At 45.9% G+C, this 18,088-nt stretch overlaps 1 protein-coding gene across 1 annotated transcript in view; it reads right to left on the bottom strand.

Moving 5' to 3' along the window:
- Positions 1–16,235, bottom strand: part of C4H14orf132 (chromosome 4 C14orf132 homolog) — a 49,661-nt gene extending 33,426 nt beyond the window's left edge. Inside the window, exons 1-2 of the mRNA XM_057732644.1 lie at positions 16,159–16,235; positions 11,684–11,945 (exon numbers count right to left, since the gene is read on the bottom strand). Of these exons, the coding sequence (XP_057588627.1) occupies positions 11,684–11,945; positions 16,159–16,235 (339 nt within the window). The remainder of the gene's footprint in view (positions 1–11,683; positions 11,946–16,158) is intronic.
- Between the last annotated feature and the right edge of the window lie 1,853 nt (positions 16,236–18,088).

The raw sequence follows: 18,088 nt of genomic DNA, 5'->3' as shown, positions 1-18,088 counted from the left end.
CAAACTTCCAGTTGTAGGATAAATAAGTTCTGGGGATATAATGTACAGCATGGTGACTACAGTTAACAATACTGCATTGTATATACGAAAGTTGCTAAGGGAGTAAGTAGATCTTAAAAGTTCTCATCTCAAGAAAAAAAGAATTGTAATTACGTGAGGTGACAGATGTCAACTAAACTTATTGTGGTAATCTTTCTTGCAGTATATACATGTAAGAAATCATTGTGCTGTGCACCTTAAACTTATACAATGTTATGTTAACTATATCTCATTAAAACTGAGAGTGGGGTGGAGAAAGGACGGCAGAGAATTTTCCAAATGTAATAAAAAGGATAAACTCACAGATATAGGAAGCTCCCAAACCCTAAAGACAAGAAGCATGAAGAAAACTATGCTAAGGTATATTATCACCAAAGTGCTCAAAATCAGTAAGGAGAAAACTATAAACACAGCCAAAGGGGGAAAAAAAGACACATCATGTTTGAAGGAACAAGAAAAGGGTGGCAGATTTCTCAATGGAAACAAGGAAAGAAGAAACATTATGGAACAATATCTTTAAAGTATCTGAAAAACAGTCAACCTAGAATTTTATGTCCAGTAAAAAATAAATATTCAAAAGTGAAAGCCATAAAAAGACTTTTTCCCCAGACATACAAAAGCTGAAAGAATTCATCACCAGCGCTTTGCACTACTAGAAATGTTAAAGTCCTCTAGGCAGAAAGAAAATGACAGCACATAGAAATATGGATCTACACAAAGGAATAAAGAGCACTGGAAATCGTAGCCATATGGGAAAATATTTAAGTCTTTTCCTTACTGTTTAAATCTCTTTACAAAGTAATTGACATCATCAGAAAATCTACAAACAGTAAATGCTGGAGAGGATGTGGAGAAAAGGGAACTCTCTTGCACTGCTGGTGGGAATGTAAATTGATACAGCCACTATGGAGAACAGTATGGAGGTTCCTTGCAAAACTAAAAACAGAGTTACCATATGACCCAACAACCCCTCTGCTGGGCATATACCCAGAGAACACCATCATTCAAAAAGACACATGCACTCCAATGTTCATTGCAGCACTATTTACAATAGCCAGGACATGGAAGCAACCTAAATGTCCATCAACAGATGAATGGATAAAAAAGATGTGGTACATATATACAATGGAATATTATTCAGCTGTAAAAAGCAACGAAACTGGGACATTTGTAGAGACATGGATGGACCTAGAGACTGTCATACAGAGTGAAGTGAGTCAGAAAGAGAAAAACAAATACCATATATTAACACATATATGCGGACTATAGAAAAATGGTATAAATCAACCCGTTTGCAAGGCAGAAACAGAGACACAGATGTAGAGAACAAACATATGGACACCAAGTGGGGAAAGTGGGGAGGGTTGAGGGGGGGATGAGTTGGGAGATTGGGATACCAAATTGTATGCTCTAAATGTATGCAGTTTATTGTCTGTTGACTGTATCTCAATAAAAGTTCTTTCAAAAAAAGTAATTGACTTTTGACAAAAATAATGTAACATGAGGTTTAAAACATATGTAGAAGTGAAATGTGCAATAGTGATACCACAAAGGCTGAGAGGGGAGAAATAGAAGTGTATTGTTATAAGGTTCTTACTGCATGTGAAATGGCATAATATTACTTGTAGATAGGCTGTGATAAGCTAAAGATATATACTGTAAATCTTAAAACAACCAGTAAAATAACAAAACAGGCATAGGAAATACATGGGAGAATATAAAATTCTCAGTGAATCCAAAAGAAGGCATAAAAGAGAGAAAGGGGAACAATGAACAGAAGGGACCAATAGGAAACAAACAGTGAGACAATAAATTTAAACCCAACTATACAGACAATCACATTAAACATAAATGGTTTAGACACTCCAGTCAGAAGGCAGAGATTGTAAGACTGGATTAAAAAAATAAGCTGAAGAGGCACAGAGATCTGGGTTTGAATTCTTCCAGTGAGCCCTGGGCAAGTGTCTTTGCCTCTCTAAGCTTCAGTTCTTTTTATCTGTAAAATGGATCCTAAAATTGCCTATTCCATGGGGCTGTCATAAGATTAAGAAGTGAGATTCTGTGCATTATTCAACTCAGGGCCTGCCTGGTACCTCCTAAGCATCTGATAAAGGGTAGCTATGATGGGAAGGTACAGGGACATCTTGAGGGGAGAAAATTGGGACAGAGTAAACAGAGATGGGTTTCCATCATCCCAGAGCACAAGGAGCTGGGTTCAGACCCCAAAGCTGGGCTGAGCACACAGCAGGTACTCCACAAACATTCGTGTTCAACTGGAGATTTGTAATCCACCTCCAGATACCCTGGTTCTCTTAGCTCTGTGAGATACAATTGTTCCAAGTCAGATGGAATATCTTGACTCAAAACACTATCTACAAACAGCTCACACAGCTCAATATCGAAAGAAAGAGAAAAGAAAGAAGGAAGGAAGAGAGAGAGAGAGAGAAAGAGAGAGAAAGAAAAAGAAAGAGAAAAAGAAAAAGAAAGAAATAAAGAAGGAAGGAAGGAAGGAAAGAAGGAAGGAAGGAAGGAAGGAAGGAAGGAAGGAAGGAAGGAAGGAAGGAAGGAAGGAAAGAAAGAAAGAAAGAAAGAAAGAAAGAAAGAAAGAAAGAAAGAAAGGGAAAGAAAGGGAAAGAAAGAGAAAGAAAGAACCCAATCAAAAAATGGGCAGAGGATCTATTAGACATTTCTCCAAAGAAGACATACAGATGGCCAACAAACACATGAAAAGATGCTCAACATCACTAATCATTAGAGAAATGCAAATCAAAACTACAATGAGGTATCACCTCACACTGGTCAGAATGGCCATCATCACAAAATCTACAAACAATAAATGCTGGAGAGGGTGTGGAGAAAAGGGAACCCTCTTGCACTGCTGGTGGGAATGTAAATTGATACAGCCACTATGGAGAACAGCAAGGAGGTTCCTTAAAAAACTAAAAATAGAACTACCATGTGACCCAGCAATCCTACTACTGGGCACACACCCAGAGAAAACCATGATCCAAAAAGAAACATGTACCATAATAATGATCATTGCAGCACTATTTACAATAGCCAGGACATGGAAGCAACCTAAATGCCCATCAACAGACGAAAGAATAAAGAAGATGTGGTACATATATACAATGGAATATTACTCAGCCACAGAAAGGAATGAAATTGGGTCATTTGTAGAGAAATGGCTGGACCCAGAGTCTGTCATACAGAGTGAAGTAAGTCAGAAAGAGAAAAACAAGTATCGTATAGTAATGCATATATGCGGAATCTAGAAAAAGGGTACAAATCAACCGGTTTGCAAGGCAGAAATAGAGACAGATGTAGAAAACAACTGTATGGATGCTAAGGAGGGGATGAATTGAGAGATTGGAATTGACATACATACACTATTAATACTATGTATAAAATAGCTAATGAGAACCTACTATATAGCACAGGGAACTCTATGCTCTGTGGTGACCTAAAAAAGAAGGAAATCCAAAAAAGAGGGGATGTATGTATGTGTATAGCTGATTCACTTTTGCTGAACAGTAGAAACTAACACAACATCGTAAAGCAACTATACTCCAATAAAAATTAAAAACAAACAAGCAAACAAAACAAAACATTATCTAGAAGTTTGGTCTACAAAACATACTACAGATTTTTACTTCTTCCTTAACTTCTCATTACACCCCTGCAAAAAACGTAGCACTATATGCTCTCCCGAGGCTATATAAATTAGCATTAGAGGCTCTCTAACTAGCATGATAAAATATTTAAATCTTTTAAATGGGAATTCAAGTACACCAAGACCAGCCCTTAGGTTAAAAACATCTGATATAATAGACAATTTGTATTTTAATGATATTTTTTGCTTAAGGAAAAAGGAGCAGTCGCTAGCTGGGGAAAACATTCTCTAAGTAGCAGACTGCCAGACACCCTAGAATTCTATTTCTCTGGGCAGTGCTGTGTTCCTCTGGGGAGGGAAAACTTCTGCTGGTTTCTTGGAAATCTTTTGGAATGCCCCCACAGGCCCTTGAGTACAGCTAGGACTATTTCAAGAGATAACAGAATCGCCTCTTGACCAGAGGTCTTTTGTGGTTTTTTTCCCCTCCATGAAAAATAATTAAAATGCAAATTAACCGTGAGCCTCCCAAGGTCCGGGGGGTGGGGGGGTGGGTGGCAGAAGGGGGACATAGCATCTCAGCTATGATTAGCCCATGCATCTTGTCTTCCAGAGAGACCAACCCACTGGAACATAATATTCCAGGTATACTGTATCCTCCCAACAGCAAGGCCAAGGGTCTAAGAGCTGGGCTGAGGACAGAAGTGGGGTTGGGACCCTGCTTCTCAAACACCAGGAAGCCCCTTCAGATCTCCCTAGCAGGTAGTGACTCCCTTCCCCATATTCCACAGCCCTTCTTCCCTCCATAATTCAAGGAAGCTACTGTCTTTCTAGTTAGTACCCATTAGGCTGAACTATATGAAATTGTCATTTTGTAGGTCAGAATGGTCAGATATTAGCAACTTCACATGGTTCAGCCTAATAAACTTACGGTCTATCCCCTGAACAATAACTTACTTCTCTCCTGGGCTTGGAAATCTACAAGGTTTTGTCAAGCTCTACACCCATCTGTCTAGTCTAGAGATACTTACTACACTGGCAGCCCCACGATGAATCCAGTCCACACGCCTATTCTGTTTGGTCCAGGTGTAACCTGTCTTGAAAGATGTCCACCATCCATCCTTCCCTCTCCACTGGATGTGACTGCTGCCTCCCGCATGGAGAGGTGGAATCTGATTCCCCTGTCCTTAAGTCGGAGCTGGCCTTAGGATTTTCTTGACCAAATGAATGTGGAGTTCGTAATATTCTGGGACTTTCCAATCATAAGAAGCTTCACAGGGTCCACCTGGGAATGCTGGTTTCAGGCTAAAGGAAGTGCCAAACAAGAAGTTCAATGAACCTGAGACCACCATGCTGGGAGGAAGCCCCACTTGCCTTAGGAAACCTTTTCAGGAGAGGACGGTCAGGCTGCACGGAGGCGTCAGACACAGGCATGAAGCTGTGATTCACATCTAGGCTCCAGCCCAGCAGTCCCAGCTGATGCCACTGGCGCAGAAACAACCTGCCTGGCCCACTTCTTCCCAAATTCTGGTCCCACAAAATAAGTCATTGCTTTAAGCCGCTGAGTAACAGAAATGATGAGCGATGAGTAATTATTAAAACAGCTCACATCATGGTTGGTCAGTTCGTTTAAAATTTTTAATTAGCTGCCAGCATTTGAAAATCCAGATTGCTTCTAAGCATCAGAGTTTTCAGTTTTCTGAAAAACCCACAAGCACTGGCGGCCCCGGGCCTGTGTGTTTGCACAGCATGGGCGAGTTGCTGGAGCTCAGGGCCGCTGCCTGTGCCCCCTCCAGGCCAGGCCCCTGCTCTCCGGGTCACCGTAGCCCCCCATCCCACCCTGATCCACTCCATGAGGCCATCTGCCAGGCCCTGGTTCCCCCAGCCTCACCTCCACTCCCTACAACCTGCCGCACGGCCCAATCAAATGGCCGTTTGCAACCTTCATTCCTGACAAGAGACACTATTCAAGCCCATCCATTTCAAGCCATTTCATGCTATTCCCCAGGCCGGGAGGTCCTCTTTCGTCTACATAAGCTATGCATCCTTCAAACTCAGCTCAATTCCAGTCTCCGGAAGCCTTCCCTGACCTCCGAAGCTGGGTTAGATGCCCCTTCTGGGCTACCAGGGCACCTACATCTACCTCCACCCTGTCACGTCTCACCCTGCAGGGCCTGTGACCCTCTGCCCCCCAGTGCTCCACACAGGGAGGGCCTGACACACAGGTAACGTCTGCTGACTAGATGAACAGTTCCCGGAGGAAGGCCATTTTGTCCCCATTTCACAGATGATGAAACAGATTTAGAGAAGTGACCTGTCCACTGCCTCTCAAAGACAAGTGGCCACTAACACAAGCACCAAGATCCTTATTCTTTAGGGATCTTCAGACCCTATTATAGGTTGAACTGTGTCTCCGCCAAAGATATACTGAAGTCCTAACTCCCAGTACCTGTGAATGTGACCTTATTTGAAAATAAGATCTCTGCAGATATCATCAAATGAACATGAGGTCAATAGGGCAGACCCTAATCCAATATGACCGGTGTCCCGATAGGAAGAGAAGAACAGACACAGAGACACGGGGAGAGTGTCAGGTGACAACGGAGGAGACTGTAGTATCCCTGCAAGCCACAGAACACCAATGACAGCAGCCCACACCATGACGCTAAGAGAGAGGCATGGGCTTGTCCTCCTGGGAGCCTTGAGAGAGACCACAGCCCTGTCGACACTTTGACTTTGGACTTGGAGCCTCCAGAACTGGAGAGATTACATTTCTGCTGTTTTAAGTCACCCAGTTTGTGGTAATTTGTTAAGGTCGCCCTAAGAAACGAATACAGATTTCTTTAAGAACTTGTTTCAAAATGTACATACATAAACAAGATACTATGTGTACCTCAGGGCTCCATGATTCCCTGAAGCTGATCCATGGAGGTTCCCGGGTACCCCACCTCCCCCCAGCACTTGGACTGCTCTGGGGGGTGGCATGATGACATGAAGGACGCGTCTGTGGTCAGCAGATGAGGATCCACTCCTGGCTCCCCTGCCTGACAGCCGAACCACCTGCCCTCTCCACTTCCTCCCTGTCTGTACCACGACAACAATAAAGGCATCCACTCCAACTCCAGATTTCCCACCTGTGGCAGGTGTGGTCTGGAGGAAGAGGGAAACTTAATTTTCTTTTTTCTTTTTTTTAATTTTATTTACACTGTTGTGTTAGTTTCTGCTGTACAGCAAAGTGATTCAGTTATATACACACACGTGCACATATATTCTTTCTCATATTCTTTTCCATTATGGTGTATCACAATATATTGAACATAGTTCCCTGTGCTCTACAGTAGGACCTCGTTGTTTATCCATTCTATATATAATAGTTTGCATCTGGTAATCCCAAACAAGAATCTCAATTTTGGAGCAAGTTCCCATTATTCTGGGCCTCAATATTTTAATTTGCTGCATCAATACAGGAGTGACTTCCAGGGACGACATGACTTTTTATGACCTAAAAGGAACCAGAGAGCCAAGGATGTGCTCCATCCAGAGAAGAGAAAGGGGGGCTGCCCTACAGTGTGGGCTGAAGGTCTGGATCTCAACCTTAATTGCACACTGGAATCAATGAGGGGATGAAAAGAAAACACTGATGCCAGCTTCCAGCTCCACACTCAGATGAGCGTCTGGGGAGGGACTTGGGCAGCAGGACCCTTAAAGGCTCCCAGGTGATTCTAGTGGCAGCAACATTTGGGAACTACTGGGTTTAGACTAGTCACCGTAGGGGCAATGCAAGACAAAAATAAGAGCGAGCTCTTATGCCTTAGACGTGCTCGTTCTACGGGGGGTTACAACTGGGAAACAGGTGAATAGGGCTCCTTGTTCCTCTAGTTCATTGCGCTGGCCCAGCTCAGAATAGGTTCTTTCAACGTTCATTCCCTTCCCGCAGCATGGAGGTCTCAGGGTCTCTGCATTTCATGCATAACGTGAGCTTCCTCCAGAACAAGCGCTCCAAGAGTCCCAGGTGGAAGTTGCAAGCTTCTTACAAGCTAATCTCAGAATGTGACTCACATCACACTGTCTTGGTCAGAAAAGTCGTCAAGGCCAGCTCAGATTAAAGGGATGGGAATCAGATCCCCAACCCCTCATGGGGGGCAGCCAGCATACATCTGGGAGTAAGGGAAGGGATGGTTGGGGCCGTCTTTGGGGACAGGCTATTCACAGACAACACAGGGATTTGGAGATAGGTCTTCAAGGTCTGTGATTCTCCCCTCCGCCCACCCCCCAAGCTCCCAGGGGGTCTGGAAAGCCTTGCCCTCCTGGCCATCTCTGGCCACAGAAAAATGCATGCCCCTGTTTACTGTTCAACCCTCCAGAATCTCCAGGGGCCCAGGGACTGTGTAGAGTGGGGCTGGGGTGCTTCCAGGGAGGGGAAAAGGGTGGTTGAGTGCCTCCAGGGCTCAGGGTCAAGCTGAGTCTTTACATCTTCAGTGACCATAGCCTCTTCTAAACCCAAACCCACAGCCCCATGTATGTGCACCAGGGAGGGCACATCTGCATAAGAGGATTTGCTGGATAACTGATGTCCACTCTGTACATCCAAGAAGAGTGTCTTTTTGAAGCTTAGCTTTTGAGAGGGAACTCTATCTAAAACAGCATATATTCTCCGGGTCTTTTTAAGCCACTAAGAGGAATCATATTTCACAACTTGGTGAAAGGGAAGATACTTGGGTTTTGGAGTCACGAGGATATGGTCTCTTTTACTCCATCAATGAGTCCAACAGGTGTGCACTTCTGACTCCATCCATCCCTCCAGCTTCTGGCTTCTATGGGGGCTGGGGTTTTCCCAGGGCACTGTTTCAATTATAAACCATTCCTGCTCAATCACCTACAATGGTTCCCACTGTTTACTGATTAAACATGAACTTTTCATCCCCAGCAGTTAGTACTTTCTACAACCTGGCTCTGGCCTCTCTCTCCCAGTTTTACTGCACCCCTCTACCCGCCAGCTTCCTGAAGGATTCTTGAATATAGTCTGGGCTTTCCTACCTCCATGCCTCTCTGCTTATTTTTTATTTTTTTGGCTGCACCACGTGGCTTTCGGGATCTTAGCTCCCTGATCAGGAATTGAACCGGGGGCCACGGCATGAAAGTGCTGAGTCCTAACCACTGGACCGCCAGGGAAATTTCATGCCTATCTTCTTAGAATGCCCTTATTCCCAGGCCCAGTAGGGGAAATCTGCCTCTAGTTCTTATCTGTCAGAACCCCCAGCCTCAAGTACTGATGTTTGTCGGGGGTGGGGGCATGTGACACCCCAGATTCACTGTCTTTTCCTGTTAATGGCTTTGTGTGCACATACATCTTGTCTTACCCTCATCCAATCATCTAATAGATGCTCGTGGAGGGCCTATTATATGCCAGGCATTTTGGTCGCCCTTTCTGGAATGGCCTGGTCCATTATTCCTCCATTACTCTGCAAGCATCCAGACAGAAAATCTAATTCCCATTCAACTTTGTCCCCCCAGCATCCCTGTCCCAGTGCCTGACATGGAGCTTGGCACAAGGTAGGTACTCAGTATTAGCTGAGCAAGTGGATGAAGGCATTCACATGTCTCTCTCAAACTGCCCTCTGCTGTCTGGGGACAGCAACTCGGTCACACACAGTGGTCATTATACACCCACAGCATGTGCTGAGCACTCATGCGCCCAAGCACTGCTAAGTGCCACAGAAGAAGAAGTAAAAGTTCCTCACCTTGTGGGGATAAGAGGTACAGAGCAACATTAGAATGAAATCCATTAGGTACGATGCACCACAAGAAGACCACTTCCCAGAGGGAGAAGGAGAGATAAGTCATCTTTAAATATGTCCGTCCTGTCCCTTATTTTGTGTCTTTCTCAGGGAAAAGCAATAAGGGGGAAAATCCAGCAGCTTTGCAGATCCTCAGACACAGATTTGAAATCCATTTTCCTCCTTGCTAAAGGTGTGCCCTGGGCAAATTGTTTCATTTCGCTTAAGTCTGGTATCCTGATCTATAAAATGGGGATAACAGTGCCAACATCACAGATGTGTAAGGATGTACTGTGTAAGTGCCCATGTCTGGCACATCGCAGATGCTCAGCAAACATCAGCATCTCTCCCCATTTGGTGGCACTTCACAGCTAGCCCAGGACTGAGAATGTAACCAGGGCCCAAACATCTGTCCACAGTAATAAATTGACCACATTAAACTTGAATCGTAAACAAAAAAAACAGAACTCAATCTCTGCGCAGGCTCTGCCTATTGGTGCTGGAAAGCACTAAGTTTATTTTGTCAGGTTACCATAGCAACTCCTGATGCTCCAGCTAGCCCCAGGGTTAGCAGTAATCAATTTATCTTGTAACCATGGAAACACCAGCTGTGTAGTGGGATCCAGAGGGGGAAGGCAGAGGTAGACATTGTGCGAGCTCCTCTCCCCTCTAGAAATAAATCTGGTGAAGCCTCCTCAGTCATCGCACAGTTACAGTCACCACTCTCTAAAATGATGTCCATATGACAATATTTATAAACATGGGTTCAGGAACAGGAGACAGAAAATTAGGCAAAAAAAGACCAGCATCGCTCATGGGAGCAACTGGCATTATGGAAAACCTGTCAAGAGGCTGCCAAGAGCTGGAATCTGCATTCCCTTGAGCCAACTTGAGGATTCTGCATCCTTTCACGCCTGCTTTGGGAGCTCACTGTCCCCACAGCCTAGATTTTGCTGTTACTTTTTTTTTTTTTTAAAGCTCTTTATTGGAATACAATTGCTTTACACTGCTGTGCCAATTTTTGAGATACACCAAAGTGAATCAGCTGTATTTATACATATATCTCCATATCCCCTCCCTTCCGCAACTCCCTCCCACCCTCCCTATGCTGGCCCTCTAGGTCATCACCCATCATCGAGTTTCTCTCTGTTATGCAGCAACTTCCCACTAGCTATCTATTTTACATTTACTTTTTAAACAGACTTCCACAATAATAAAGTTTGGGGGAAAAGGAAAATGTCCCCTGAAACTCCATTCCCTGGAAAAGTAAACAGCAGCCAGTGGGGGCCCTGTCACATGCCCAGGGGACAGAGGAAAACTGGGGGGCCTTCCCACCACTGGGTTCCCAACATAACCAACTCGATAGAAGGTGCAAGGTCTGAATTTGCTACATGGGGACTTTCTCTTCCAGCCCAAATGCGGTGGCCCTTCCCTGGAGTCAAAATCTAACTCTAAAAGGCCACAGACAGCTGCGGAAAGCAGGCGTCTGCCTTTGTTCTGGCTCCAGAGTTAAGGCACCAAACATAAAGATCACTCCACGCTCGGAGCTCCAGGGGTTTCTCCTGGAGAAAAAACCAAGCGATGAGAGGTCACCTCTTTTGTCTGCTACTGGGAACCTGTTTTGTGTCGAGGAAAGAGTTATGGTCGCGCCGGGCACTGATGGCTACAGACTCAGCACAAAGCAAAAAAAAAAAAGAGAAAATGACGACTGGTGTGCTCTGGCGCTTGGCTGGTCACATAGCTGGTCTCGCCGCGTTACTCGGGCTGCAGAGTCTGTGGTCTCCATCAAAGAGGAGAAAAGTGAGGTGGGATGTGCCCGAGGGCAGCAGCAAGTGACAGATTACCCGGCGCCTCGGGAAGATACAGAATGGGGAAGAGCGAGGTTGCCTGCCCAACCCAGGTTCGCACGGATCTGGGCTGCCCTGCCTTGGAGGGCTCCCGGGCAACGGAGGTAGGTACCGCTGGTGGGGGATGGGTAGGCAGGGGACCACTGCCCAGGCCCCTCGCACAGGTCCACCCGGGGAGCTCAGGGCGCCCAACCCGCCCCAGCCCCGGGAGCCATTCTCGCCGCCCGGACGCGCGCACCAGGTAGGGATGCCAGCTCCGGACAAAGGACCCGGACTCGGATCCCCGGCGGGAGGCACCGCCCGGCCTGAACCCCGCCGGCGCGCTCAGCCCGGGCGGGGAGCGCGAACCCGTGGCCCCGAATCTGCCCAAACTTGGCGGGCCGAGGCGCGCGTGGAAGGCGCCCCATTACCTGTGCGGCCATAAAGGACAGATCCATGGTGTCGCTGCTGCCGCCGGCGCTCGAGTCCTCCCTGCTGCTGCTGCTGGTCCAGCTGCCCGCACAGCTGGCCGGGAGAAGGCCACGTAGCGAGCAGGAGTCCCCGAAACCCCGCGGCGGCGACGCCAACCTCTGCAGCCGGGTGGTGGTGGCGGCGGATCCCGAGCCCGCGCGGCGCTCTCGGCTGGCTCTGCGCTCTGGACTCCGGATCGCGAAGGGGTGGAGGGCCTGGAGCCTGGGGGCGGGGCGGGGAGGGGCGGGGGAACAGGGCGCCCCTGCACGTGATCACTCCCAGCCCCACCCCCGAGGGCGGGGCTCGGTGGAACCCACTGAGCGCCCCCAATCGCTTCCCTGCGCGCGCGGGAGGGAGGAACTGAGACCCGAGGTCGCTTCTCTGGTCGGTGCAAGAACAAGCCCCTGAACCCAGGTCCAGTGCTGTTGGCGCCCTGCCCGGTGCTGTTGAGCCCAGTTCCCCGGGGGGTGGGAGGGGGCCAGCCGTGCTTTCGCAGGGCTGGCCTGCCAGGATCAGGGTTAACAGGCTTTTGGTGCCAACACTGCGCCCAGAGTCCGGTGTCCTGGGGCTCTGGAACTGGGCAGAAGGAAGTTTAAATCTTATCTCTGCTCTTGCGGCTTGGGCAAGGTAGTGTCTCCTTGGGCCTGGGTTTCGTCGTAAGTAAAACGAAGAAAACAGAACCAGAGAATTTAATGAGATCATGTATCTGGTCCGTAGTGTCTTCAATAAATATGAACTGTAACATGGCTAATAACAGAGACTAAGCTGTGACTGGTGCCTTCTAGGACTGCACAGTGTGCAGCGTGCACAACTGGTACCTTATGGCTCTGTTTTGATTTTTCCTTACCTTCTACAAGTATCCCAAACGTGCGGATGCGATAACTAGGATGAGGACAATAGCAGAGCAGGTGGAAGGGACCTATCCCCGTGTGTGCATGTGTGTGTGACACCCCAGACCTGGTGGCTGGCCCACAGAGGAGCAGCTGGGAGCTTTGTCCTTCTCGAAGGGCTCCCTGGTAGGGAATGGGTTGTGCGTTACCTGTGCGGTCGTAAAGGGCAGATCCATATGTGTCCCTACTGCTGCCTGCGCTCGAGTCCTCGATGCTGCAGCTGGTCCAGCCTCCCGCACAGCTGACCGGGAGAGCAAGCAGATGTCCCTGAAGCCCCCTGGGGGGGCTGCTGTGGGAATGGGACCAGTGCCTTATTGACAGAGTTTGTGTCCCCTCAAAATTCATATGTTGAAACCCTAATCCCCAATCTGATAATATTTGGAGGTGGGGCTTTGGAGAAGTAATTAGGTCACTAGGTCAGGAGGGTAGAGCTCGCCTAACGGGATTAGTGCCCTTATAAGAAGAGAGATATCAGAAGTTCTTCATTTTAATTGAGTCAAAGTTTATTAATATTTAACTTTACACTTAGCCCTGGTTGAAGAAATCCTTTCCCCACTGGAGACCATAGAGATACTCTCCTGTAGTTTTTAATTTTTATTTTTTCATATTTCAGTGCTTTTCTTACTGATTATTTTTTTGCTATGGGTTAAGGAAGAAATTTCATCTTTTCCATATTAATAATCCATTATCCCGTCCCTTGTATTGACCAGCCCAGCCCTTTTGGTTTGGTGTGGATTGACATCACCAAATTTGTCCGGTTCCATCCAGGTGTGGGCCTGTTTATGTGTTGTCTGTTCTAGTCCATTAACTGCTCCTCGTTTCCCACAGTAATGCTATTCTGACTTAGGTACCGCGGTGGTTAATGTTATCTGTCAACTTGATTGGGCCACATGATGCCCAGATAGCTGGTTAAACATTATTTTGTATCAAGTCAGGGAGAAATTACATTTGTACTATGTTGAGTCTTCCAATCTAGTATGTTCAAAGACATACCGAAGACAGTATGTCTCTCCATTTATTTAGACCTGCCTTGATTTTTCTTTTTTTCATCAGTGGTGTGTGGTTTACAGCATACAAAGCCTGGATATGTTTGTTAAATGCACACCTAAACATTTCTTTCTTTTTTTTTTTTTTTAGTGATTATAAATTTTTAGGTAATATACTTCTTATTTTGGTGTCCGTGTGTTCATTGCTAGTATATAAAAAATATCATTGATTTTGTATATTTGTTTTTCTTGCATCCTGTGACCTAGAACTTATTAGTTCTTGGAATTTTTTGGTTCATTCCTTGGGATTTTCTATGTGGGCAATCATGTTATCTGCAAAGAGGGACCGTTTTATTTATTCCTCTCTGATCTGTTTTTTGTTTACTTCCTTGCTTTGCCTTATTGTACTGACCAGACATCCAGGTTCAGTAAGAGTGTTGGAAGCAGACATCCATGTTTTCATGTTCTCGCGAGGACCCCAGCAGGTAGGCAGGGCGATGATGAAGGTGGGGAGAACAGCACGAGGTGGTGTCAGCTGAAGAGTGGGGCTCGTGCTCCTGTACCCTCACTGCTTCATGGTGATGGTGTTCTTGGACCGGGTGGATCTTCTAGAAGATGCTCTGCAGACAGAAGTTTTGTGCAGTTACCAGCCTGTGGACCTGTCCTCGCTCATGGGAACCCAGACCTCTCCTTGGACTTGGCTCTGAAGAAAAAGAGAGATGGGACCAGGGCAAACTGTCTGTTTGCTTGGTTTGTTTTTGTGTTTTAAACTCAAACTTCCCCCGAGTGACACATTGTAGTCAATACCTACATCAAGCTGTGTGTCCTTGGATGAGTCTCTCCTGCCTCCTGGGCCCCAGTTCCCTCATCTCTAAATGAAGGGGCAGGCATGGACCCGCCAATCTTGAGTCCAGTGTTAGCACCCACCATATCCTTGAGGTGAACGGAACTATTTAATCACCATGTCCTTGAAGAAAGAAAACATTCTTACGTTACCACACTCAGAGTGACAAGGAGGGCCAGAGGACTGGTTGTCAGCAAAAGCTGGAGCTGAAGTATTTGTAAGTCACTATATTGATGTATAATTTACATAAATCTACCCATTTTGCATGTATAGATTGATAAGTCTTGATACACACGCACACCCGTGTAACCAGGATTACAGTCAGGATACAGAGCATTCCACTCACCCCTAAAAGTTCCCTTTTGTCTCTTTGAAGCCAACCCCCAGCCCCCAACTCCAGCCTCAGGCAAACATTAATCATGTTTCCATGACTACAGATTAGTCTTTTCTAGATTTTTCTATAGATGGAATCATACAGATTGTACTCTTTTCCTTGTCCAGCTTCCTTCATTCAGCATGTTTTTGAGAATCATGCCTACGTTGCATGTATCTGTAGTTCCATTTTTATTGCTGAAAAGCATCGATGTCTGGATGTGCCCCAGCTTGTTTATCCGTTCTCCTGTTGCTGGGCACTTGGCGGTTTCTAGGTTTTGGGCCGTTATGAATAAAAGCATCTGTGAACATTAGCGTACAAGTCTCTGTATAAACATTTTGTTTTCATTTTCTTGGGTAAAAACCTAAGAGTGGAACTGCTTCGTTGGCTGTTTATAATAAACTGCCAAACTATTTTATAAAGTGTTTGTACATTTTACATTCCCAACAACTGTGTATGAGAATTCCAGTTGCTTCACATTCTCACCAATCCTTGATATGTTCATTGGTTTTAATTTAAGCCATTCGAGTGGGTATAAAGTGGTACACTATTATGGTTTAAATTTGCACTTCCCTGATGACTGATGATGTTGAACCTCTCTTTTACTTGCTCATCATTGGCTATTTGTATATTTTCTTTTGTGAAGGGTCTATTCCAATCTTTACCCATTTAAAAAGATTTGGATCAATTATCTTTTTATTACTGAGTTGTAAGAGTTCCTTATGTTTTTGGGGAACATGTCCTCTGTCAGATATATGTACTGCACATATTTTCTCTCAGTCTGTGGTTTGTTAAATTTTCTTAATGATGTTTTTCGAAGGAAAGTTCTCAGTTTTGATAAAACCCACTTGACCTTTCTTTTTCTTTTATGGTTCATGCTTTTTGTGTCCTATTTAAGAAATCTTTGACTAGCTCAAGGTCATGAAGATTTTCTGTTTTCTTTTCCCCCAAAGTTTTATAGTTATAGCTTTTGTGTTAAGGTCTATGACATATTTTTGTTTTTATATATGGTATGAAATAAAGGCTGAGGTTCTTTTTTTTTTTTCTTCCCCAAATGAATTTTCAACTGTGCGAGCACCACCAACTAGCCTCTCTCCATTGAATTACCCCAGAGCAGGACTAGATTTAAGAAGACACAAAATGTAAGATGACATGTATTCTCAGGTGCCAGCTTTGCACTTGTGTGACCCTGAGAATGTCTCCATAAATTTTAATTCCTAGGCACCTTGCTGGTCTCACCTACTGACTAAACACCTCACAGGCAAATCTGCATGTTAGAAATATCACACTGTAGCTCTCCCTGGGCGACCACATCCAGGCATGTAGTGATCAGTGAGGTTACCTGGACTTCTGTCCTGAGCTCCAGGTGGCCCCATCCAGCTGTCTGTACAGCAACTTCTCCTGGGTGGCTAACGGCATCTCAAATTTATCCTGGCCAGCACTGAGCTATGATTTCTACCCTGCTCCATCACAAGCAGATGATGACTCTACCCAGGTCCTCCATGTATGGTGCTGCATGCTGCACACTGCACAACGGTGCCTGCCAGAAAGGCAGATGTGGTTAAAATCCAGCCATGCTCCTCTCATGGAATCCTGTGCATGGGTTAGGGGCTACGTCTGTCTAGAGGAAGGAGTTCCTTTGCTAATTCCCTCAAAGGCCTCCCAGTAGACCCAGGAGTTCTCCTCAGTCCCCTCTCCCTTACACCCCACTCTCAGCCCACCAACCCTCTCGTTCACTGTGCTCTGGCCACACAGGACTTTTTTTCTGTCTCGGTAACACACCAAGTCCATTTCCCTGCGGAGACATAGTCTTTGCTATCCCTTCTGCTTGGAATTCTTTGTCTCCAGATCTTTCTTTTCATGGTTCCGGTTTCATTTCCAAAACCACCTCCTCCAGGAAGCCTTTCCAACCTTAAGTAATCCGTCCTTAAAATTAAAACAGCTTATTTTATTTTTCCGTAGCGTCTCTCCCTTTCTGAATGTACTTACTTGTTAGGAGAGGCAATCTGCCGTGGGCTCTGAGAGTCCTGGGCCTCAGGCCACCTGCATGTTCTTGGTACTGGCAGCTTGGCAGGGGGACACGACAAGGGGATACATCTTTGCACTGCAAACTTAGAGGATTTGGGTTCCAGGGACAGTCTCCAGACTGCTGTTCTGCCAAGTATTGGACGCATAATTTATGTGTGAAGAGAACTTGGGATCCATTGGAGAGAAACATTCCATTCCTTAAAAGGCTCTTGGCCTGAAGGCCACATCAGGGGGACCTGACCCTGTCATTTCGCCTCATCTGGGACCCAGATGGAGAGGGCAGGGGGCCACAGAGACCCTGCAGCAGATGCCCTCTCTTCCTGGGAGGCCTTTAAAAAGGGTTTAAGAATTCATGAGCTTCGCACTAAGCCACTTGATTAATTATTTACAGCACATCACAGGGGCAGAGGTGGCCCAGGACCCACCCCTCTTTTTAGCAGGCAGAGAAAATGGAAAGCAGCAGTGGGGACAGCAAAATGCCCAGGAAACCCCCTTGTCCTTTGAAGTCTGGGCCCAACACACCCTCCCTGGCAATTCTCACAGCAAGACACATTTCTTTTGACTGGTCAGCAAATAAGGGCTGAGCCAGGATTTGAGCCCAAATCATCTGATTCCAGAATCCACGTCTTCTGCACAATGCTTCCTGCCCATAAGGAACCTATATGTTAGGCCAATGCAAAAGGAAATCATTATAAAGTGAGGAAGAATTCATCCATTCATTCATTCTTTAAGTCAACAAGTATTCCATCCATCTATTCAGTACGTGTTTCCTGAGCTTCTCCCATGCGTGTCTGGAAGGGGTGGAGAGAGCTGTGTAGAGCTTCAACAGCAATGATAAGGGGTCCAAAGATCCCCGTGAGGGGAGACTGAAGAATCAGGTTTGTACCTCGGCTCTGCCAGTTGCTAGCTGGCAACAGGCAAGCTACTTAACCTCTCTGAGCCAGAGTTGTTTTTTTCTTTTTCTTTCTCTCTCTCTAAAAGTGGAGGATTGAGTGAGATGATGGAAAGAGTGCCTAGCACTGAACCTGCACTTGGTAGGTGTGTTGTCCATGGAAGGAGAGAAGGAAAGTTAAAGTCCACAGGGAGAGGGGAGGGTGTTAGTTTGATACAGAGTTTGCTCATTTGCTTATGTTTACTCTAGTTAAGCATATGTTCTGCTAGAACAAGTACTCCAGGGGATTACACAGAGAGAGGAAGGATGGTTTCTTACTTATCCATGAAACACACCAGCACCTAGCAAACGC

The sequence above is a fragment of the Hippopotamus amphibius genome, chromosome 4 (assembly GCF_030028045.1).
Source record: "Hippopotamus amphibius kiboko isolate mHipAmp2 chromosome 4, mHipAmp2.hap2, whole genome shotgun sequence".
NCBI classification, from domain to species: Eukaryota; Metazoa; Chordata; class Mammalia; order Artiodactyla; family Hippopotamidae; genus Hippopotamus; species Hippopotamus amphibius.
Note: the sequence above shows the minus strand (reverse complement) of the source record. Positions and strands in the feature narration are given on the sequence as shown.